The sequence below is a fragment of the Lytechinus pictus genome, chromosome 1 (genome assembly GCF_037042905.1).
Source record: "Lytechinus pictus isolate F3 Inbred chromosome 1, Lp3.0, whole genome shotgun sequence".
Classification (NCBI taxonomy): domain Eukaryota; kingdom Metazoa; phylum Echinodermata; class Echinoidea; order Temnopleuroida; family Toxopneustidae; genus Lytechinus; species Lytechinus pictus.
In genome coordinates, this window is record NC_087245.1 from 26,613,953 (window position 1) to 26,635,838 (window position 21,886).

General features: G+C 36.1%; 1 protein-coding gene across 1 annotated transcript; it reads right to left on the reverse strand.

Annotated features, from left to right (window-relative positions):
- Positions 1-3,426: 3,426 nt before the first annotated feature.
- On the reverse strand, positions 3,427-10,243 carry LOC129260057 (uncharacterized). The gene is made up of 3 exons (XM_054898140.2): positions 8,529-10,243; positions 7,975-8,040; positions 3,427-7,584 (listed from the first exon to the last, which is right to left on the reverse strand). Exons 1-3 carry the CDS (start codon positions 10,228-10,230, stop codon positions 7,460-7,462), a joined length of 1,893 nt encoding a protein of 630 aa, XP_054754115.2. The 5' UTR covers positions 10,231-10,243; the 3' UTR covers positions 3,427-7,459.
- Between the last annotated feature and the right edge of the window lie 11,643 nt (positions 10,244-21,886).

The following is a 21,886-nucleotide window of genomic DNA, read 5'->3' on the forward strand; positions in this document are numbered from 1 at the left end:
GATTACATTATGGATATTTTGCTTACACCTCTTTCTCTCTTTCTATTTAGCTCCCCTTTTTATCGATTGATTGATTGATTTTATTCGTCAAGAATATCACAGGAGATTACAATGAAATTTAAGAATACCTTGACAGGATAGCCCATGAAAGCCGAAAGGCTTATTTCCAATGGGGTCCTATAGTTAGTATAAAACATTAACATATTGTAACAAAAAGTATAAACTACGACACGTACTGGAATATGGGGGAAAAATAATAAAATACATACATATCAATCAGTCAAATAATATGCAAACATCTGAAGCAAACAACAATCTTCCTAATATATGAAACAAGATTATATTTTAACTTACCCTGCATTATCTACAATACTAGAAACCAACTGTACAAAGTGTGTTATTTTTACTGGTAATACTGCTCTCGAGTAGCTTCCAGTTTTAGGTGCTTCTTTAATGCACTCTTAAATTGAGAAAATATTTTAACTGCTTTTACTTGGTTAGGAAGAGCATTCCAAGATTGGATGCCATTAAAATAAAAAATGTTCCCTATATGTCCTTCACGTTTTGGTAAAACAAAATTTAATTACTATTTCGAGTATCGTACCTATGGATATTTGATACACGGGTGAAATTATTTGCTATATAATGATCTAATGTATCCGAATGGAATATTTTATGCACGTGGTGTAATACTAATTGTTGTGATCTGTGATCTACATGAAGTAATCCTGCCTTTTCAAGTTCATTACATCCGACATGTGCTCTTGGTCCTAAAACATTTATGTATCTCACAATTTTATTTTGAATTATTCTTAGCTTTTTCTTATCCGTAACACCCAGACTACCGTACCAAGCCGCATTAGCATAGTCGAATAGACATTGTATTAAAGCAAAGCATAAGATACGTCTAGACTTCATATTCAAACAGGTTTGATATCTATACAAATTTTTTAAGCGTATATTTGCCTTTTTGACGATTGAGTCTACCAAACCCGTCCATGATAGGTTACTTGTTAAATTAATTCCCAAATATTTCACAGAATCTTTTCTGTCAATTACCTGATTATTATATGAAACCTTGAAATCGTGTGTATATCTTAACTTCCGTTTTGAACAAAATAAAATGCTTTCTGTTTTCCCAACGTGTAAACTAAGCTTGTTGTCAGACATCCATTCAATGCAATTTGCCAAATCTGCACTAAGTTTTTTATCAATTATCTTGGGATTTGTATCTGAATATAGCAAGACACTATCATCAGCATATAAAATTAATTTAGATTCGTTAATACAAGTACACATATAATTGATGTAAGACATAAAAAGAATGGGGCCTAAAATGCTTCCTTGAGGGACTCCGCATTTAATAGGCAGTGAATCAGAAAGAACCGTCTGCATGGTAAATACTTGATGACGGTTAGATAAATATGATCTAAACCATGTCACACATAATCTTCCTCTCTTTCTAATCCCTCCTCTCATTTTCTATACATGTATAGCCCTCCCACTTCTCAATATCTTTCTTTCTTTCTTTTTGTTTCTTTTTCTTTCTTTCTTTCTTTCTTTCTTACCCCTTTGTGTTTCTATTCAGCTCCTTCCTTTCTCCTTCTTCTGTTTTACTCCCTCCTATCCCTTTTCTTTCTCTTTAGCTTCTCCTTTATCGATCTCTCTCCGAAATCCCCATCTCCTCTATTTTCTCTCTTTTATATATCCCCAAACGAGTAGAATGTGAAGGTTTGGCCTGTACACATTTATCGTTGACGCGCCTATTTTCCATCTCCTAAAAACTTGGTATGTACATTGTGTAGTGATTCCAAGGTAACGAAGTCATTGGAGGAAGTAAGCTTGAGTGAAAGTAGAAAAATTATAAAAAAGAATATGATCAACGTAAATTTGTGTAAAATTAGACAATAAGAAAGTTATAATCATTTGATTGTTGAGAACACTAATCCTATGGAGATCCTTTCATTGGCAATGCGAATAACATATTGTTACACATGAATCCCCCGCCCCTTCTTGGACATTTTATGATAGGGAAAGTACTTCGTCCATGATATCATGTTTTTGAAACTTGTAATACATGTCCTCTCATTAAAAAAAATATATATCTTGCGATAGACTAGATGAGAGAGAATTTTGTTCTAAAATCCAACTTTCAGCTGGTTTCAAGGTTTCATTATTTAAAAACATTTCTGTAGATTTTCGCCAATGATATCTTTGAATTTAATTCATTATGTTTCCTAGTGCCTACAGAGGCCAATGTATGTTATTGTTTTCTCTCTTGAATGGCAAAAACTCGCCTTCCCTGCTTTTATTTGATGAATACTAATTAGACAAGCCCATTGTGAGTTGTTGGGTCTATTAAATCTTTATTTCAAATTCATATTCAATATTTGTTTTATCAAAGTAGCAACAAAACATTATACAAAATGTGTTATTAGAATTACTCGCCCAAACATGATGAAATTTTGATCGAAAAATGCAACTCGAATTAAAAATCAAACTTTGAGAAAATCTTGTGATCACCCGTTAGATCAGTTGGCTCTCACTTCCGTGTATCAGATGAAAACATTCACTTGATTCAATTTGAATTGAACAATATTCAACAGTCACTAATGGGGCATTGCAAGAAACTTGCGATCAATTGCAAGTCTATTTTTGGTCTCTAAATCAATCATATGTCTTGTAGTTAATTACAAATTGGTGATTGATTGCTAATCTGCTCCTTGAAACAAGAAGTTTAGTCTGACTTGCTACAGCTAACTTTGATCTATCAGTTGTAAAATTGCAACAGAATATTTGCAATTGATCGCAAATATTTTCTTGCAATGCCCCCTGAGGCTTATTGGAGTTATCTATAATATGGAATTGGGTAACAGTTTTGCTGGATTTAGAATTTGATAATCAACGATGTAAATTTTAAAACTTCTTGCAATTAAAACGTAATAAAATTCTCAACATAACACCAAGTAGACTCTACTGAAATCGAAATGAACTTTTATCAAAAATTTTTGCAAATTTAGCACTTGCGCCTAACTTTTAACTTCTGTGTTTAAAAAAATAAATGACATTTAAATCCATCGAGTCGCGCATCAGTAAACACATTAAAAAAAAAACTGATAAAATATAATTTGCGTTTTCTAATGTCATTTCATTTTTTTTTATATAATCTGATGGATGGGTTAATTTCAAATTTTCAACGGTTGAACATCGCTATATAGATCCTTTAAACCGTGCTCATTGTTACAGGCTAAATACAACTAATAGCACTGATTAAAATTGTTGTAGAAATAGGTGCGATACAGAAGTTACACATTCACCTGAAAAATAAAACAAAATGAATTCTGAAAATGAATTTCTTACTTTTTTAAGTTACAACTTTGTCATTTGATGTATCTACACTCGTACATTACTACTCAACTAATATCATTTAATTGTTTTACCTTTTTAGCAAAATGTAATTTTGCTTGCTCTTTTTAGTAAAAGGCGACTTTATTTTGATAAGGGATAACTTTCCATTTGTGTAATGATTACCACTGAAATAAGAAATTTATGTTTTACAATTCCAAAAAGTAAAAATATTACTTAAGTGACTTTCTCATATAAGAGATCATAATTAAGCTGCATAAGAACAATTAAAATATGATTATAATGAAATAATTAAGCATAAAATAAGCATACTGCAATATGCTTTGCAAAATATATAGATATTGTTATTGCCTGTCGCGATCATTCATCGATGAGTCATCCCATATAATGGGATTGTATGATTGTATAGATAACATAATAGAATGATGATAAAAGTTCCCCCTTAATCAAAGTAGCATAACACTTTTTGTAATAAAGTTGAATGGAGTAATATAATATGCTGGAAGTGCATAAAATAATGATTTGTGCATTTTCTGATGAAAAGGCGCTACCTACACGAACGACAATAACAAGGAGCATTATCATAGTTATATCTACAAAAAAGTATGAGAGAGTATAGTTTCAGAACAACTTTCGTTTAAAACAAAATTGATTAATCAAGTCATGCATGAATGAGCACATTCAACTCTGTCCAGGATTCAAAATCAAAATCACTATTCCACCTACTGTTCTCTTCATGGTTGCAAACTTTAGGCCTCAATATGAATCGCATGAGCTTTAAAGACTTTTACTTTCATTTTCTATAAAACTTTCAGATATTGCTGATTATACACTCGAAAATATACCTTATAAGCCCATCTCTTATTCTGTCATTAGCAAAGTTGCCTTATTCCGACGAAGTCTTTTCATGGCGAAATGTCACTTTCAAGTTTTCAGGATACATGATTGCGTAATTTAATTTAAGCATTTCTCAAATTACCGGTTATGTGCCCGCTCAACTGAGACATCAAAACTACCTCTTGTGTTTATTCAACAAATTTTTACAATACGCTTCTGTTGAAATGTGTTTTGATTATTTTGTCAAAGATGTGGATAAAAAGGGTTATTCCAAATTTTGGAATTTTGAACATCAGAAATTCAGCACTGAATTGTTTTCACTGCAAAATATAGGTTGTCAGGAGAGGTGTCATGCAAAAACTCCGGTGTTGATTTAACACCAGCCTGGAATCTATATATGTTCACACCAGATAGGTGTTTATATTAACATCAATTAGTATTAAAACAGTATCGGTTTGATTCCAAACTGGTGTTGTTTAACTACTTCTCTGGTGTGGACATAATAAGATTCCGGACTGGTGTTAAATCAACACCGGAATTTTTGAAGTGTAGTAATGACAACCACAGTACTTTCTACTCCAAAGATAACTTGTGATTTATTTTGGAAAAAATGCAAATTTGCGTGTAATAATGTAAGTTTCACCATGACATGGCTCAACGAACCGATTTCATTTTTCGCAGATATGAGTCGACGCATAATGAATACTCTAACCAATTAATATCACTTAAGTATAAACGTATACAGAAATAGTTTTTTAAAAAGCCGTTTTAATTAAAAGTTGCCAATTAAATGGAAATTCATAAACACAGAACTATTATACTGTATATGCCCTAAAAGTTCTGAAACATTCCTCCCAAACAATGGGATACATTTTTTTTTGTGGTGTATGTTTGCGTTCGGACAGTCGGGAGGTATTCTTTGCAGTGATGTAAATTTTGTAAAATTCTATTTCTGCCAAAGGTATGATTGCAATGAATGAGTCAGAATTTCAGACGTTTATAAAGTCAAAATCCTACAGGAGTTGCCGTTAACTTCTTTCAAAATACCTTTTAAATTAAACTTACATAACACAATTTATACTAAAAGTATTTATCAACAATACTCCTTATTTACTTGAAAAGGACATTTCATAATGGATGCTACTGGTTTGACACGATCGAATTTACATCACACCAAAGAATGCCTCTTGGATCATGATATCTAAGCGTAAACATGCACCTTAAAGGGGCCATTCCACAGAGAGCAAGACCGCTGAAAGACCTTTCAAAGACCATGAATTTTGGTTGATCTTTCAGAGGTCTCTCAATTAACCTACAATGGTCTTTCAGGTCTTACACGGGTCCTGACCAATCTTTCAGTGGTCTTCGTGGTCTTCAGGGGCTCCAAAACTTTTTGAAACTGTTCAAAACAGTCTTACAACGGTCTTACAGGAAAATTGTCTTTCAGTGGTCTTTCAGCAGTCTTTCAGCGGTCTTCCGATGAACTTACAAAGGTCTTTATAGTCTTTCAATGATCTTTTGGCAGTCTCTCAAGATTTTCGCGGAGATCACTGTAAGACTCATGAGAGATCATTGAAAGATCATTCAAAGATCATTGAAAGACCAGGCAAAGTCCATGGAAAGAATTCTGAAAGATCACTTGTTGCATAAAAGATCTCTGAAAGACCATTGAAAGATCTCTATAGGACTAGTCTAAGACCAGTAAGACAAGGAATATCCATCAGTCTTTCAGAGTTCTTTGAGGGGGTCTTTCTGAGCCATTCCACAGAGATGAAAAATTTCAGTGATCTTGAAGACCGCTGTAAGACCTCACCAATTTTCAGTCTTTCAGTGGTCTTTCAATGGTCTCCGTTCTGTGGAATGGGGGCCTAAAATGGTATCAAATTACTCGGGGAAGATATGCTTTAAAGCAAAAATATACATAACAATTTTGTATTTATAATGACGAGTTTCATCATTAAATTGGTATTTGTGAGGTCTAAAGTTACTTCCGACTCGTTCGGTAGCTTAGCGCTTACATTCTTTTGATTGAAGATGGAATTTATGTGTGTGTTATGTTTAGATTAAATATATCATTCTTACATTAGTGGTGCATCTAAATAGTAAAATTTGTTGTTGCAAAGTTTATAGCCCTCGCTACGAATAATGATCAATATAGTATAACTAATTTTGCTATACTTTAATGCGAATTTCCTATGATGGACATAGACAAATAAATGATGCTGGATACGGTACAGAAAAAAAACCTTTCGCCCAAGCCCAGGCGGGCAACATTACAGTATATGATGCTTATTTGATCTAAGTTTGCGGACAGTAAAAATTTTCGCCATCACCCAATCTTAAAATTTTATAACATTCTCTTTATAAAAGTAAAAATAATTATAACGAAATTTCTCTCTATACAGTAATACAAATCATACTTAAAAATGTCTATACTGTACAATATATAAAACTCTGTAAATATTGAATATAGGTTTGATATACTAATTTCAATTCGTAAAACTGCAATTGCATTAGAATACACAAGGCAGTATTGTATTTTCTACAATTACGTAATAAACAATTGAATTGAGATGTAATAAAAATCAAATTTAATAACTATAGTGGTGCAATATACCCAATTGATTTATGTTTTTTTGGGGGGATGAAGTTCTGAACACGGTTCATCGTCATATCTAAGATATACGAGAGAGCGAATCAAGCAATGAAAGAATAAACACTTTGAATAAATCAATTTTGCAATATATTTCATGGATGATATAATTTGATTCGCCCTTGGCATTTAGTGAAAGACCGAAATAACTGAGGTAAAGATAAAAAGAGATATTATAATATATATGTTTATACTTGAAAGACTTTTTTTATTTAGGAATTCAGCCCAAAATAAAACAAATACATGCAAAATAAAAGCCCACCGGTACGTTTACTGTGAAACTATATATGTATCACATCCATCCAGCCTACAGACAACTTAATGAGGTCTGCTTATGCTTAAAAAAAACCCTGACTGGATCGACCGTGAATGTTCAAGATTATTTAATTGCCTTCTGTACCAAAGAATCCATTCCTTTAAAGTGATCGATTAATTAAAGGTTTGCTGCATGCTCTTCTTAAGGAAATTAAGTTGATGTATAATGTTTGCTGACAATTGCAGCCACACATGATACGAACATCGCATTTGCTGAGAAGGTCCATTGTGCCGATTCGGTTGGGGATGATTCCTGCTGTTAACAATTCAATTTATCGAGAGCGGCTGTTACCGACGAACCGAGACCGGGTAGTTCTGCATCCGTTTCTCTCTGGATATCCGACATGCGAAACAGCAGAGGATGATGCCAATGAGCATGAAAACGAATGCTAGAAATCCGATAACAGCAAATGCTGCACAGAAAAGGGAAAGAATATAGAGATTTAATGGTATATGATTTCACTATAAACCTGCAGCAGGGGCGGATCAAGCATTGTCCCTAAATTTCATCCACACTTTATCCCAAACAGCCTCTTGAAGTGCTGAAAGATAGGTGTTTTTTTTGGGGGGGGCTCACTAGATCCGTGTATAGACTGTATGAAATGATTGATTGAATTAACCAACATACAATTGTGTTGCACTATATAGTTTCAAAGAAAATCGAAAATGATTGGGTTTACGATCTTACTTATGATCCTATTCAAGACCCGACTTCAACAGCAGTCGCATTCAGGATCGTAAGATGACAAGTTAACGAAGATTGGGGATAAGTGGGTAAATGATTTTTTTGAAAATTAACTTACCGACGATATATCCAATTGATGGTTCCTCGCACGGTCCAGTACTTAGACAGTCTTTACCCGGTCCAGCTGTCAGGAATTTGATAAAGAAAGAAATCAGAATACTATAAACATTGCCAAATTCATCGTCTATATTAATTAACTATAGGCCCATTTTCTCTTTGAAATTCATAACTATTTGGTGTGCTTTTGGACCGCTTTTCTTTCCAAAGTTTAATGTGCGTAGAACATGGGGAGTGCTTCATGAAACAGATTGTTATAAGCTACTTCAAACCCTTGCATATCTGATTGACTGAAAGAAAAAAAAACAATGAATCAAACTTGTTCATAAAACGCTTCCTGATTTGAGTTCGTAGACAACGCTCTCGGCAATCGGAATGCCATTTTCTTTATTTTACAGTTACATCTATTAAAGGATTATAAATAGAGGAGTTTCAAGAAGTAAAAATCGAGTGTCCCAAATAAGACATACCTCCCTGTAAATGTAGACCCACAATATTATTCGACCTACAATCAAGCTTGGTTATTCATATTGTCACTGTGTGTCATCAACTTACCAGTAAAATAAAGGCAGACAACGACGACCAATCCCAAAAGGAGAAGGATGCACAGTAAGAGCATGACGGCAAACACAACCCGTGTCCGTTGCGTCCATCCTGTAGTAATGGTCGAAGATCTGTCACTATCACCTGCTAGCCAACTTCTTCTTCTACTTGATCTACCCAAAGGATGACCAGTCGATCTTCCAGCAGACCGAAGGTTTGGTGGTGAAATATCTCTTTCGGTGTATGGCGGAGGTGGAGGAACATTGAAGCCTTCATTCAATGCCGTTTGACCGGAAGGCATCCTTGTAACCTCAGGACGTCGTCGTTCTTCTGGAGGACTCACATCATAACCTTGGTTTGTCCTCCCCCTTCGTCCTGTCACTTCACCAGGCATGTAACCGTAGCTGTAGTCGTCTCCAGCGTCCGTGTCAGTTTCAATACCTGCCACAATGCCAGTAAGATCCAAATTTTCATTTCCATCACGCGGGGACCATTGTCGATGCGCTTCACCAAATGGTCCCCATCCGCGAGATCTGCGGCCACTTACACGCACGGAGTTGTTGTAGACAATGTTAGGTCCTGACTGGGGTCTCGATGGCGGATGCATTGGTACTGATTCAATTGGGTGACCAGAAGATGGATCGATTTCTCTTGTGATTATGATTTTTTCGATTATTCGTGAAGATCGCCGAGGGAAGTCGTCGGTTTCTACTCGCGAACGTGGTCGCGATGGCTGGTAGCCTTGGGATGAGTGAAAATCATCCGAATGAAATCTTGGCCCAAATACATTGTGTTCAAACGATTCACTATTGCGATTGCCTGACCTTCTCTCTGCCTCTTGATTTTGTTGTGATCTTTGATCCATGCCCTTACTTGACCTTTTGGTATTCTTAAGATTGTCCGATTGTCGTTCATTTGTGTCCCCACGACGAGAGGGTCTTTCAAGTGTAGTTTGTACTTGAGTTGACTGCAGTGGGTCGTGCCGAGTTTGTGTAAAACTAGAAACTCTCCTCGGTTCCTCTCCTTGCGATCGGTCAGGTTCGTCTTGATTAGGTTGAGTTGTATCAAAGTTCCTTGCAAGTGCTCGTCTGAGAACTATATGCAGTCCTTGATTTTCAGGATCCTCTGATATATTCCCTTCGGGCGGTTGTGTACTGGGGGCATTCTCGGATTGTGCTTGGGGAAGAGGTGGAGGAGGCGGTGCAGGTGGTGGAGGTGAGGATGTAGGGATAACCGTTACCCCAGGAGGATCTCCCTCATCTCCGGCAGTCAGATTCACACGATGGATATCCGGTCTGCTGTCGCTGTTAGGGTGATAGTCCCTGTCCGGTAACGATGGTCCAGTGTCAACCGGCAGCGTCGGATACCCAGTATTTCGACCAGCCCTTTCAGGTTCGGATACTGGGTAATCCGGGCTGGTGATGCCTCGACCATCGCCATCCGCTTCATCCAATTCTTCAATCCCAGTAACCTCCACTATCCTTGGTCGTTCTGCATCCCGTGGAATGGAATTAAGATGCTGGATGATAACACCACTCCTTGGGTTGGTATTCCAAGAACTTGGGCGTAAGTCAGAGTGTGGTCTCCTAGCTGCATTGTTGATGATGACACTGCGTGTCTGGGAAGGTCTATGAGGAGATCTACCTGGTGCACCAAGATCAAAGTTTCTGCTGTTTCTTGGAGAAGGAAAGATGATACTTTCGTATCCAGTCATATGATCTTCCTCTTGCTGCATGTAAGAGGAGAGAGAGGGAAGAAAAAAGAAGAAAACACAACACTGTTAACGAAAGTGCTTATATGTGCATTTGTCTAGGATATAGTAGCTCTGATCTCGTGTGTTTGCGAAAAATATCAAAATTAGACGAAGTAAAGATTAGAAGTGTAAAGACAAAATGAAAATGTACTGACTGAGACTTGACCAAATGGTAATTTTGGACACAGTGAGTAGGCTGTAGCCAAATGTAGGCTGAAACAAAAGTGGAAATTAGACAGAAACTGCCAGTTTGGCCAAGTAGTTATCACAAGAACTTGTTGAAGAAAAGGAGCATTAGTCAACGTGGATGTATACCAAGCGGCAATTTGCCATATTGATGGAGTTCGTGCATTGGTATTCCCCGTTTTACAGTATCTCAATCATAATCATAATTTCTGAACGTACACGTGCGCTACCCTTTTACTATTCGTTGTTTATGTTTTAACATTAACAACATATTTGTTTGTAACATATTTGTTTATAAATCAGTTCATGACATGTTGTCTCCAGAGGCGTCGATCCTGGGGGGGGGGGGCGATCGCCCTACCAATGAAAATATTGGTGGGTAAACATATCGTTTTGCCCCCCCCCCCCAAATAATTCCGCATGTGCAAAAATAAAATAAGATTGTAATTATTATTATTCATTTGACCAATATAAAAAAAATATTTAAAAAATGTTACAAAGAAATCAGCAAGCGAGATTGATATACACAACTCGTTCTTTATTTAAAATCGTGCTCAAAATGTCCGCTTTTCAGATTGGAATATAAAAATTTGCAGCTCGCGCTTGCATCATTTCTGTAGCAAAAACCCATACTTTTCATGATTAAATAGGTGCATAGAATGTCCCGTTTTCAGTTCTAAACCTCAAAAGAATTCCCGCTTCGATCTGCAATAATCTTTATTTGTTGGATATATATCTTGTTCCTTATTAAAAACGTCCATTAAACTTTAATTTTTTTTTCAGATCGTAATATCAAAATTCTCAGCTCGCGCTTCGCGCTTGCATCTATTGTTCTTTTAGACCCCATCTTAATCATTGGTACCAAAAATGCTTAGAATATCAAGCTTTCAGGTCAGAATATACATTTCAGCTCGCTCTCGGCACTCGCATTATCTGTGTAGTGAGATATGTATCCTCCTCATGAGTTACTACAAACAGTCCTAAACTGGTACCTTCTTCCTGTTTTCAGTTCAGTATACTAAAAAATTTCAGCTCTCGCTTCGCGCTCACATTAATTTGTTGGTGAGATATGTCTCTTTCTCATGTGTCATATATATATATATATATATATATATATATATATATATATATATATATATATATGTGTGTGTGTGTGTGTGTGTGTGTGTGTGTGTGTGTGTGTGTCTTTGTGGGTGAGTTTGTTTGTTTTGTGTGATCGAGCGCCTTTGGAACGTTGAGTCATGATTTTGCCCCCCCCCCCAATCTAAAAAATGTATCGACGCCCCTGGTTGTCTCCAATCATGTCCGATATGTTTCAACCATCTTCTCGTCATTATTCACTACGTAATTCTCATAACTTTGCTTTACCCAAACCCAAAACAGAATACTCTCGTCGCACTATCCAATACAGAGGTGCATCTCATTATAATACTCCGTCCCCATCACATGAAATTATTGGAAAATATCGATGCATTCAAAAAGGCCTTAAAAACATTTGTCCAGACTTCTTGTAATTTTTAGTTCAGATCCCTCATTCTTACTTTCTTACTTTGTTATCTTGTATATATATTGTAAATACGTTTTTCTTACTTTTTCACATTTTATCAACGTCTTTATCGTAAGTCAAGTAAGTTTTTCTTTTCCTGTATTATTTTTACATGTATATATATATGTAAGGGACCCCTCTGTAAAACAGCGTTGATATGTTGTCACCGCTGAGTAGGGCAATCCCTCCGTCATTTTATAATGATCATTTCTTTGTAATTGTAAATATATCTATCGTTGTTATAATTTTTAATTGACGGAGAATGAATACAATACAATACAATACACCTCTTCCAGGAAGTGCAAATCGATTTTACCTGTTTAAAGATTCTATACTGAATCCTGGACAATACTCAACACTGCATGGCGTATAGATAGGGTCTTGAGGCCATGCCCCCGCCCCCCCCCCAAAAAAAAAGAATGTTTCACGACCAAGAAAATAAGTAGAAATAAAGAAAATGGCAAGGAAAGAGGGTGAAATGTGACACTATTTTTGTTTTGATACATGTATTCTAAATCTATCAAAAAATAAGTTTTTTCGTATAAAAATTTGATTTTTTTTTCTCGCTCGCAACTTTGAAAGAAATATTGTCCCATTCGGCGTGTCTGACCCTCTCAAATTTGTTGGTTCACTCGACTGCTTATTCTCAGACTCAAATCGCCCGGGGTACATGGTGCCCTCCTAAACAAATGTCAAGGTCTGTTCAAATTGTATTATTATTGCTTCACACATTCGCCATAACTTGATTTGCATTCTCCAATCATCATCGATCATTTCACCTTCTGCATACAAAGCAAATTCGGATAGGGGTATCTGGAACCACCCAATATTGGGTAGAAAAGGAACATGCATGTTTGCTGGGTATCTTTTTTTACCCCATATTGGGCTATTTCAACACAACGTTGCGTAAAATTTACAAAATATTGGGTATCTTTTTACCGAACCAACATGCATGTTCCCATTTTACCCAATATTGGGTAAACTTTTTTTAGAGTGTTGCCATATACTGCAAGGGGCACGGGGTCAGGGTAATATACTGCTCATATCTTGTTTGCTACTCAGCCAATAGTGCCAAATTACCGAGTACAAGTACATACCAATCATTTCATGTTATCCATGTGACTCCTTATCCTATTAATTGTATATATCATTTATAATTATGTTCGATTATAAATGCCAAATAAATTATAATGATAAAAATGATAATATATGAATGAAATGTCCCTTTACCGGTCAGTACAGTGCGTCCCCTCTGACACCGGGCTTAATTAATTCCAAAATGTGGTAGCATTCTCAATTAAATGTACAGAAGTAGAAATCTCATTTCATGTTCTAACTTCCATGAAATTTCATCCGTCTCGCTTCAGTGGTTTTGAATACACATTCTGTTACGTAACAGTGGTACACTTCAGCCCATTCCAAGTTTGCAGCACTGCTGTATTTCTGCATTGTCTTTAGCATGTTAAAATTTTACCATCCAGTATCTGAGCAGGGACATTTCCCTGATCTATCAGGACTCATCAAATCACAAACATGGGCATGTTCAGAAGGGTAAGAAACATAAAGAAATGAAGTTTTGTATGATTAATAGGAGAATCAATGCAGCAACTTAAAGAAAATATAACAATAAGCTGAACAATGAAGAGCATACCACAAAGTGTATCACACTTTGCGAAAGCGAATATTTCCAGTCGATATTGACTTTTTCTTATTCAAAAAGGTACAGTGAACTAACTTTAAGAAGTATTATTTGAAAACAAGAATGCAATATTGTTTGAATTTGGCATATGAAACGTGATCTGTTGCCTCCATCATTGTATATATCTTATTATCAAACTTGAAATGAACTGTATACTGTTGTTGCCGTTCTGAACATGCTCAAGTTTGTGATTTGATGAGCCTCGTTAGATCATGGAGATTTCCCTGGTCAGATCAGAGAATTTACTGGTCAGATTCTGAATGATCTAAGGGGGTTAATATGCTAGAAAGTGCAGAACATACAGCAGTAGTAGTAGTGTTGCATGAATGGAAACTTGGAATGGGCTGAAATGCACCAATTGTGTTACATAAAAGACTGTGTATTCAAAACCACTGAAGCGAGACCAATGAAATCTTTATAGAAGTTAGGACATGAGATGAGCTTCTTACTTTTAAACATTTCATTGATAATGATTTTCAATTTTGGAATTAATTCAGCCAAATATCAGAGAGACAATTTTTTTGGGGGGACGCCCTGCGCACAAATAAAAATTCAGCTCGCGCTTTAGCGCTCGCATAATTTGTTTATAATTTTTAGTTAGCTCGCTCGCTTTGCTCGCTAGCAAAATCAGAAATATCAAATTTGGATCTGTGCAAATGAGATATGCATGTGTATATTTGCATATCAATACTCTATTCCTGATGTGTTATATCATGTATGCATTTTGGAGCCCCTATGAAATCTCCTGAAGAGAATCAGCTCCTGTTTGTACCCCCCCCCCCTTCTCCAAAAAAGGAAACACTAAATCGGGCTAGGGCTACGGGCCTGTCAATAATCATGTACCAAACCAACTTCCAAACACACATAGCTGTTTTAAAAGTAATTTCCGAATTGGAATTTTGTACATTGAAGTTGAAGAACATCATTATCCTTTCAATTGATACATAATGTTCCTAAATACTTTCAAATTAACCCGGTTTTTTTTAAAGTAGGCCTATACTATCATTTCTCAGAGCATTGCGATTGTCTTGCTGCGAATCTTGCACTTTTCTTTGAAATACCGTAAAGGGATACATAATCGATGACAGATATTTCATAACCTTGATTTATACTTCGAACGTTTTTTTTTATCACCATCGTTTTCTTTCTCGGTGAAATCGAGGTCGGTTGAAACACAATGACATCGACGCTGTAAGTAAGGACTTCCCATCCAACTGCTACAAAATACCCGCTTCATACACCATACGAAATCACACACAACAAAAAAACCTGATAAGCTCTGTTCTTCCCATTCCATCGCTGTGTTTAATTTTTTCATTCATATTTGTATTGTCCTCAGCTCGACAGTGCATCGATTTCTATTCAATATAGTATTTGTCATGCACATTGATATTAGCTCCATGACGGCAAAAATCACAACGATTATTTGTTTGAAATGTACCCTGACCTCGCATACCGGGTGGGTGTAAATTATAAAATAGGTGTGCCCTTCATCCGATACCAAATACATATTTCTTTCTTTGATACCAAATAGAATGTATTAGGCCTAATATCGTTTATAGGGGTATTCCAGGCTGAACATGGTATGATTTGAACAGATAAAGTAAAACCAGACAAACGAAACACTGAAAGTTTAATAAAAATCGGACAATGAACAATAATAAAGTTCTGACATTTTAAAGTAATGAATTATTTCGGTGAAAACAGTTCTATGAATTTCTTCATGAATATGCATTGAACAAGCTGATGATGTTATATCCCCACATATTATTTTGCACTTTATATGACATTGTGTTTATTAAAATTTTGTCCACCAAGAGTGAAAAAAAAATTGGATTGACAACTATATAGTTTATACGTGTAATCATTGCTGCAACTTATTTTGTAACCAGGGAGACATATACATGTGTGAAAATATGAAATAATCATGATTTCATGTAATAACATATTATAAGAAGGAAAATTTGGACATGATATCGTCAGCCCGCTTATTATCCATGGCAGTGTGTATATAACTTTTCAAAAAATATTGCTACACTAGCTTTAAAAACCAAGAACTTTGTTATTTCTTTTCCGATTTTGATGAAATTTACAGCATTTTGTTTAGTGAATTTTACTCCATTTATTCAGATATAATTATTTTCAGCCCGGAGTGCCCTTTCAAAATCCCTTACGAGCCCCTGAAGTTATATGACATGTTTATATTTTCAAAACTTGTTTCCAACTTTCCTGACTTCCTAACCCATTCCCTCGTTTAATAACTCGTTCTTGAGAACTAAAATCGATTCCATTCGACTTAATTACTAACTCGGGTTCTCCTTAGGAATTAACACCATCCCACGACTTATAATTTGTCGTAGACCAAGAGAACGAGTTATTGGGAACGAATCAAGTCGAAGGACCACATTTTCAGTAAGTAGAGGAACGAATATAAGCACTAGCGTACCTACGGGGGGGGGGGGCAGGGGGGCACTCTGCCCCCCCCCTGACGAGCCACACCCCATACAAAATACATATCACTGCCCCCCTGACGAGCTTGAAAGACCTTTAACGCCCCCCTGACGAGCTTGAAGACCTTTTTTTTTTTTTTTTTTTTTTTTACTTGTCAATTTTTTTTCTGGTACAATATAACCTTTATTTTTTATTGAAGACCTTTTTTTTTTTTTTTTTTTTTTTTTTTTTTTTTTTTTGCTTGTCAATTATTTTTCTGGTACAATAACCTTTATTTTTGATTGAAGACCTTTTTTTTTTTTTTTTTTTTTTTTTTTTGCTTGTCAATTTTTTGGGCGGCCGATTTTGCCCCCCCTGTGGAAAATCTTAGGTACGCCACTGAATGTAAGTCTATTTAGTCAAGGGAACGGAGAGTAAGTATGTCGTGAGAACGAGTTAAAAAACACTCGTCTCGTCACATTATCGGTTCATAACCTTATAAAGTCATTTGTGAAAGAAAACACGTAAAGCAAATTGGAAAGACGGATTTTGAATCAAAAATGATTTCTTGAAATGTATACCTTTTTTATCGTAGTATAGCCAATGCAAAAGGAGGCCCGTGGAACAATAAATGTCTCTTACAAACCAGCATTGCTCATCGAACTCCACTGATTTCGGTGGCTTGTTATCCTTTGAGCACATTAAACAATGCATATTAAATCGCTCTTTTGAATATTTTCCAGTTTATTGGCGATAGACTTGATGAGAAGTTGAACAAATATTTAGGATGAATATTAACACGATTAAAATGTTGACGGAGACGTGTTCATAATCAGTGGCTGCACCAGGATTTTTTTTAATTAGGGGGGGGGACAAATGGGGGCAAAGGCGGACACAATTTTTTTACATGTTTCAAAAAAAAAATCGAACGCGAAGCACGAGCTACAAATTTCAATATAAATCTAGGCACTACTGACTTTAAAAGGAACCTGTTAAGGACTGTTTGCAGTCACTCGTGAAGATTATATTTCGCCAAATAAATAATGCGAGCGCGAAGCGCGAGCTAAAATATTTTAGCATCCTGAGATGATAATTGGACGTGTGTAGCTCGAGTTGACAAAAATTATGATTTTCAGCAGGTTTTTTTTATTATGACATACACGATGCATGTCTTGCTAAAATGAATAATGAAAATCACGAGAAGAATAATTTGTACATATTCACTTGAACACTGGATTTTTAGCCCCATGTCATCATATTGAACAGATCATTTATTTATCTCAATCAACAGTCACTGCGAGCGCAAAACGCGAGCGAAATTTTGAATTTCATTTAATGACCTGAAAATTTATGTTAGTGACTAATATTGTTGGGAGCTAACAGTGGGTGGATGAGAAAATTTTCAATTTCACAGCTTTATAGTAGGATGCTTATGACAGCATTTACTATACATTTTTTCAGTTTTCAACATTCTGGGGGGGGGGGGGTAAGTGGGGGTAAGGCAACGATCCTGACTGGGGCAAGTATCCCCTGTGCCCCCCCCCCTTGGTGCTGCCACTGTTCATAATTATGATGAACAAAATAATCATGATTAAATGGCAATCAATAATAGGTCCGTGATTATGCAAACACCTAAGAATGAATATCGCTTACCTCTCCAGTCCACCAGGCATCGCTATACGATCGTTCGATTCGAAACATGTCAAACTTTTTGACAATAAAAATGAAGAAAACAAACATAGAAATTGGAGGAAGGGGAACAGGGTATGTACTCCCTTCCACTGGTCAAGATCAAAGTTGTCCTACAAAATCCAATGCACTGTTCAAACCCCAAATCCAACATACTTTCTGTACTCTGTCCAGACATTGCAATACTCTCTTTGTGATTAAAGTTAAAGAATAGTATTTGCAGACCAATCCAATTCAATCCTAGATCTGTATAAAGCACCACTATCTAGTTAAACCACCCCTGTCATCTCACAGAAATGCAAATATTACTTTTATTTGGAGTTTGCTAAAGGGGCGTCGAGTGTTATAGGGAAAAAGAAGTTTTGTTATAATATTGTTTTCATTGTGAGAGATGAGAACACTTCTATCAATATTTAGACTTCTATATTCAAGCGGCAGGGTGTGTATTCAGTGTATTTTTCCCCTACACTTACGTCAGTGATCATTATTTTACTGAAATTGTTCATCAGACTTTAGGATATGTCCGTTTACTCAAGTTTTCTTGATATCCATATAAAAAAGTTTTCTTGATATTGTATTAATCGACTTATGGAATGCCATCTTGCATATAGGGAGGAAAATACACATTAAAGGACAAGTGCACCCCAACAAGAAATTGATTTGATTAAAAAGAGAAAAATCCAACAAGCATAACACTGAAAATTTCATCAAAATCGGATGTAAAATAAGAAAGTTATGACATTTTAAAGCTTCACTTAATTTCACAAAACAGTTATAATATTCACATTCTGGTCGGTATGCAAATGAGGGAACTGATGACGTCACCCACTCACTATTTTTTTGTATTCTATTATATGAAATATGAAATATTCTTATTTTCTCCCCCTTTTCATGTGAAATCAAGTTTTATTCCTCCCTGAATATGTGGAATTCACATTTGTTTAACATTATGTGGTTCTGTCAAATTATACCTTATTGTCAATTCTGTAAAACTTGAAATATTGTATAATTCAAACAATAAAAAACAAAAGAAATAGTGAGTGATTGACATCATCAACTAGTATCACTGAGTTGTGCATATAACTGTTTTGAGAAAAATAAGCGAAACTCTAAAATGTCATAACTTTCTTATTTTACATCCAATTTTGATGAAATTTTCAGCGTTATGCTAGTTTGATTTTTCTCTATTTATTCAAATCAACATTTTCCTAGGGTGGACTTGACCTTTAAAAAAAAAAGATAAAACCTCTTAAGTGTGAAAATACATGTATTGTAATGCAATGTCAAGCGGATAAGGATCTGACATAATCATGGATCTATGGATGCCTGAGGTACATGTACGTACTATCCAGATGTCCAGATAATCATCTTACCAATCTACATCTCATGGAAGAGATGAATTGATGACAAAATCTGGATCTTATAGATCTTGTCATGTCTATATCTTCGAGAAGTGAGGATGTAGAGATGAAGAGATTCAAAACCTTGTCATTTGAGCTTCTCTTCTAAGGGATGTAGACATGATGATTCCGAGATCTTGTCATCTGATCATTTGTAATGATAAAGGATGTCGATATGATCATTTCCGAGATCTCATCATCTGATCAAGGCTGTCGATATGATCATTTCCGAGATCTCATCATCTGATCAAGGCTGTCGATATGATCATTTCCGAGATCTCAACATCTGATCAAGGCTGTCGACATGATCAGATCCAGATATCATCGTCCGATCGTCTCTTCCACGGAATGTAGACGGAACGAGATCCGGGATCTCATCATCCGATCATCTCTTTTAAGGGAGACATAGCATGACGAGATTCGAGATCTTGCTATATGATGATTCCTTCTTCTACGAGATGTAGACATAATAAAATTTGATTCTGTGTGGCATCCCAAAGCTTCCATAACAGATTTATGGGAGCTTATAAAAGTGCCACGAAGATGTTTAGATAATCACCTTGTCATGTCTACATCCCGTGGGAGAGATGATGAGATGACAAGATCTTGGATCTCGTCATGTCTATATCCCATGGGAGAGATGATTAAATGACAAGATCTTAGATCTCGTCATGTCTACATCCCGTGGGAGAGATGAACAGATGACAAGATCTTAGATCTCGTCATGTCTACATCCAGTGGGAGAGATGATGAGATGACAAGATATTGGATCTCGTCATGTCTACATCCAGTGGGAGAGATGATGAGGTGACAAGATCTTGGATCTCGTCATGTCTACATCCCGTGGGAGAGATGAACAGATGACAAGATCTTAGATCTCGTCATGTCTACATCCAGTGGAAGAGATGATCTGAAGTCATGATCATGGGTCCAATATCTTGTCTTCTTATTATCTCTCCCACAGGATGTAGACACGACGAGATCCAAGATCTTGTCGTCTTATCATCTCTCCCACAGGATGTAGACTTGCGCAAGATCCAATATATTGTCATCTTATCTCTCCTACAGGGTGTAGACACGACGAGATCCAAGATCTTGTCATCTGATCATCTCTCCAAAATAATGTTGACATGACGAGATCCGAGAACTCGTCATCTTGTCAGGGATGTAGACATAACAAGATGATTATCTGAACAAGATTAAATGATTGCTAATGTAAGTTTATAACGTTCTGATGGCCTTTGGCCCACAAGCTAAGCTTCTTAGTAGGTCACCACGTTTCATTTCCATCTTTTCTCATGGGTGTTACTAATGTTCCATAAAAAGTAGTGCATGTATTATGTATTTTATCCTGTAATTATTTACTTTTGTTCTTTTCTTTTCAACTTGTATCGCAATCATTTACTGTTGTTGTTGTTTAATATCGGAATTGAAACGAAATAAAGATTCATTCATTCATTCACATCTTGGTGGCAATTTTAAGCTTCCATACTGTGTGGCATTTCAAATCTTCAATTGCAGATTATTTCCAAAATAAAGGAGCACAGCATATCGCGTTCCCCGGGGATGGATGCAGAGATGGGCTTTTTTCTCTGGATTCCCCTTCGTGTTTCATTACAGCGAAATAATTATGTGGTATCTTCATCTACTCTTATGAAACTATACTGCGAGAAATAATACCAATTGATTGGTCTGCAAAACACGGGAGGAGAGCAACGTGCATTTTGGGGAATTGGACAATCTTGCTAGTTTGAATGCTTTAATTGCAATAGAAGTGGGATTCGAAAGAACAGACTTAATATGTACAAATTTGATCTGAAAAATGTGGAACTTTTGAAAAATAAAGAATATAAGCTTGATCATGTTCTCAAATGGGGCGTTTTACTTTTCAGTAGATCTACCCCCCCCCCCACATACCCACACTTCTATTAATGTACCAACCTCGTCGGAATTCAGTATAAAAGGCATATCCGCATAATTATTCATGGAATATAATCTTATCATATGTCTTTTCGGATCAACAGAGACTACCAACATGACCCTCTTTACAAACAATGCTGAATATGAATACACACGTAGTTTAGCTGTCATTTTTTTCACATCATGCCAAGCTTCGCCCAACCATTATGAAAACATACTTCAAAAAGTCAACCTATCAATGGCGCCACTATATCATGCAGTGCAAACATAATACACTTCATAGATTCGTGGGAAATAATGGAACACATACCAGAGAATAATCGACCATTGGAATGGTAGGATAGCGATCCGGATCCATGTCACTCGATGGCAGCTACGGATAGCCTGATATATCACCAGAAATTAACAACAAATCATCCGCTTTTTCATCCTGATCATATTATCCACACGCCCTCAAAATATATTACGAAGATCCTCGCTCACTGCATTAAACATGTTAAAAACTTAACAGCACTATATTTCAATGGCCACGATCAGATATACAGTGAAAACCCTTTCGAACTTACGGTCCAGTGCCTGCCTTTAGGTACCACCCCCATCATTCTATTCTGTCATCATCAATACATGGGGAAACTAAATCCTTAAAACGGTATCACACGAACAAAGCTTTTTTACAGTTTGTCTATTGATGTAACGATCTCTCTTTATTCAGTGAGGTTTACTTCCCCCTTTTACACTCATAGCGAA

Excerpts from the sequence above, each read along its gene's own strand:
- LOC129260057 (XM_054898140.2), bottom strand. The coding sequence starts at position 10,230 with ATGACTGGATACGAAAGTATCATCTTTCCTTCTCCAAGAAACAGCAGA. Across the intron at positions 8,041-8,528 it reads TGTCTGCCTTTATTTTACTG|CTGGACCGGGTAAAGACTGT; the intron begins GTAAGTTGATGA and ends AATTCCTGACAG. Across the intron at positions 7,585-7,974 it reads ATCAATTGGATATATCGTCG|CATTTGCTGTTATCGGATTT; the intron begins GTAAGTTAATTT and ends TTTTCTGTGCAG.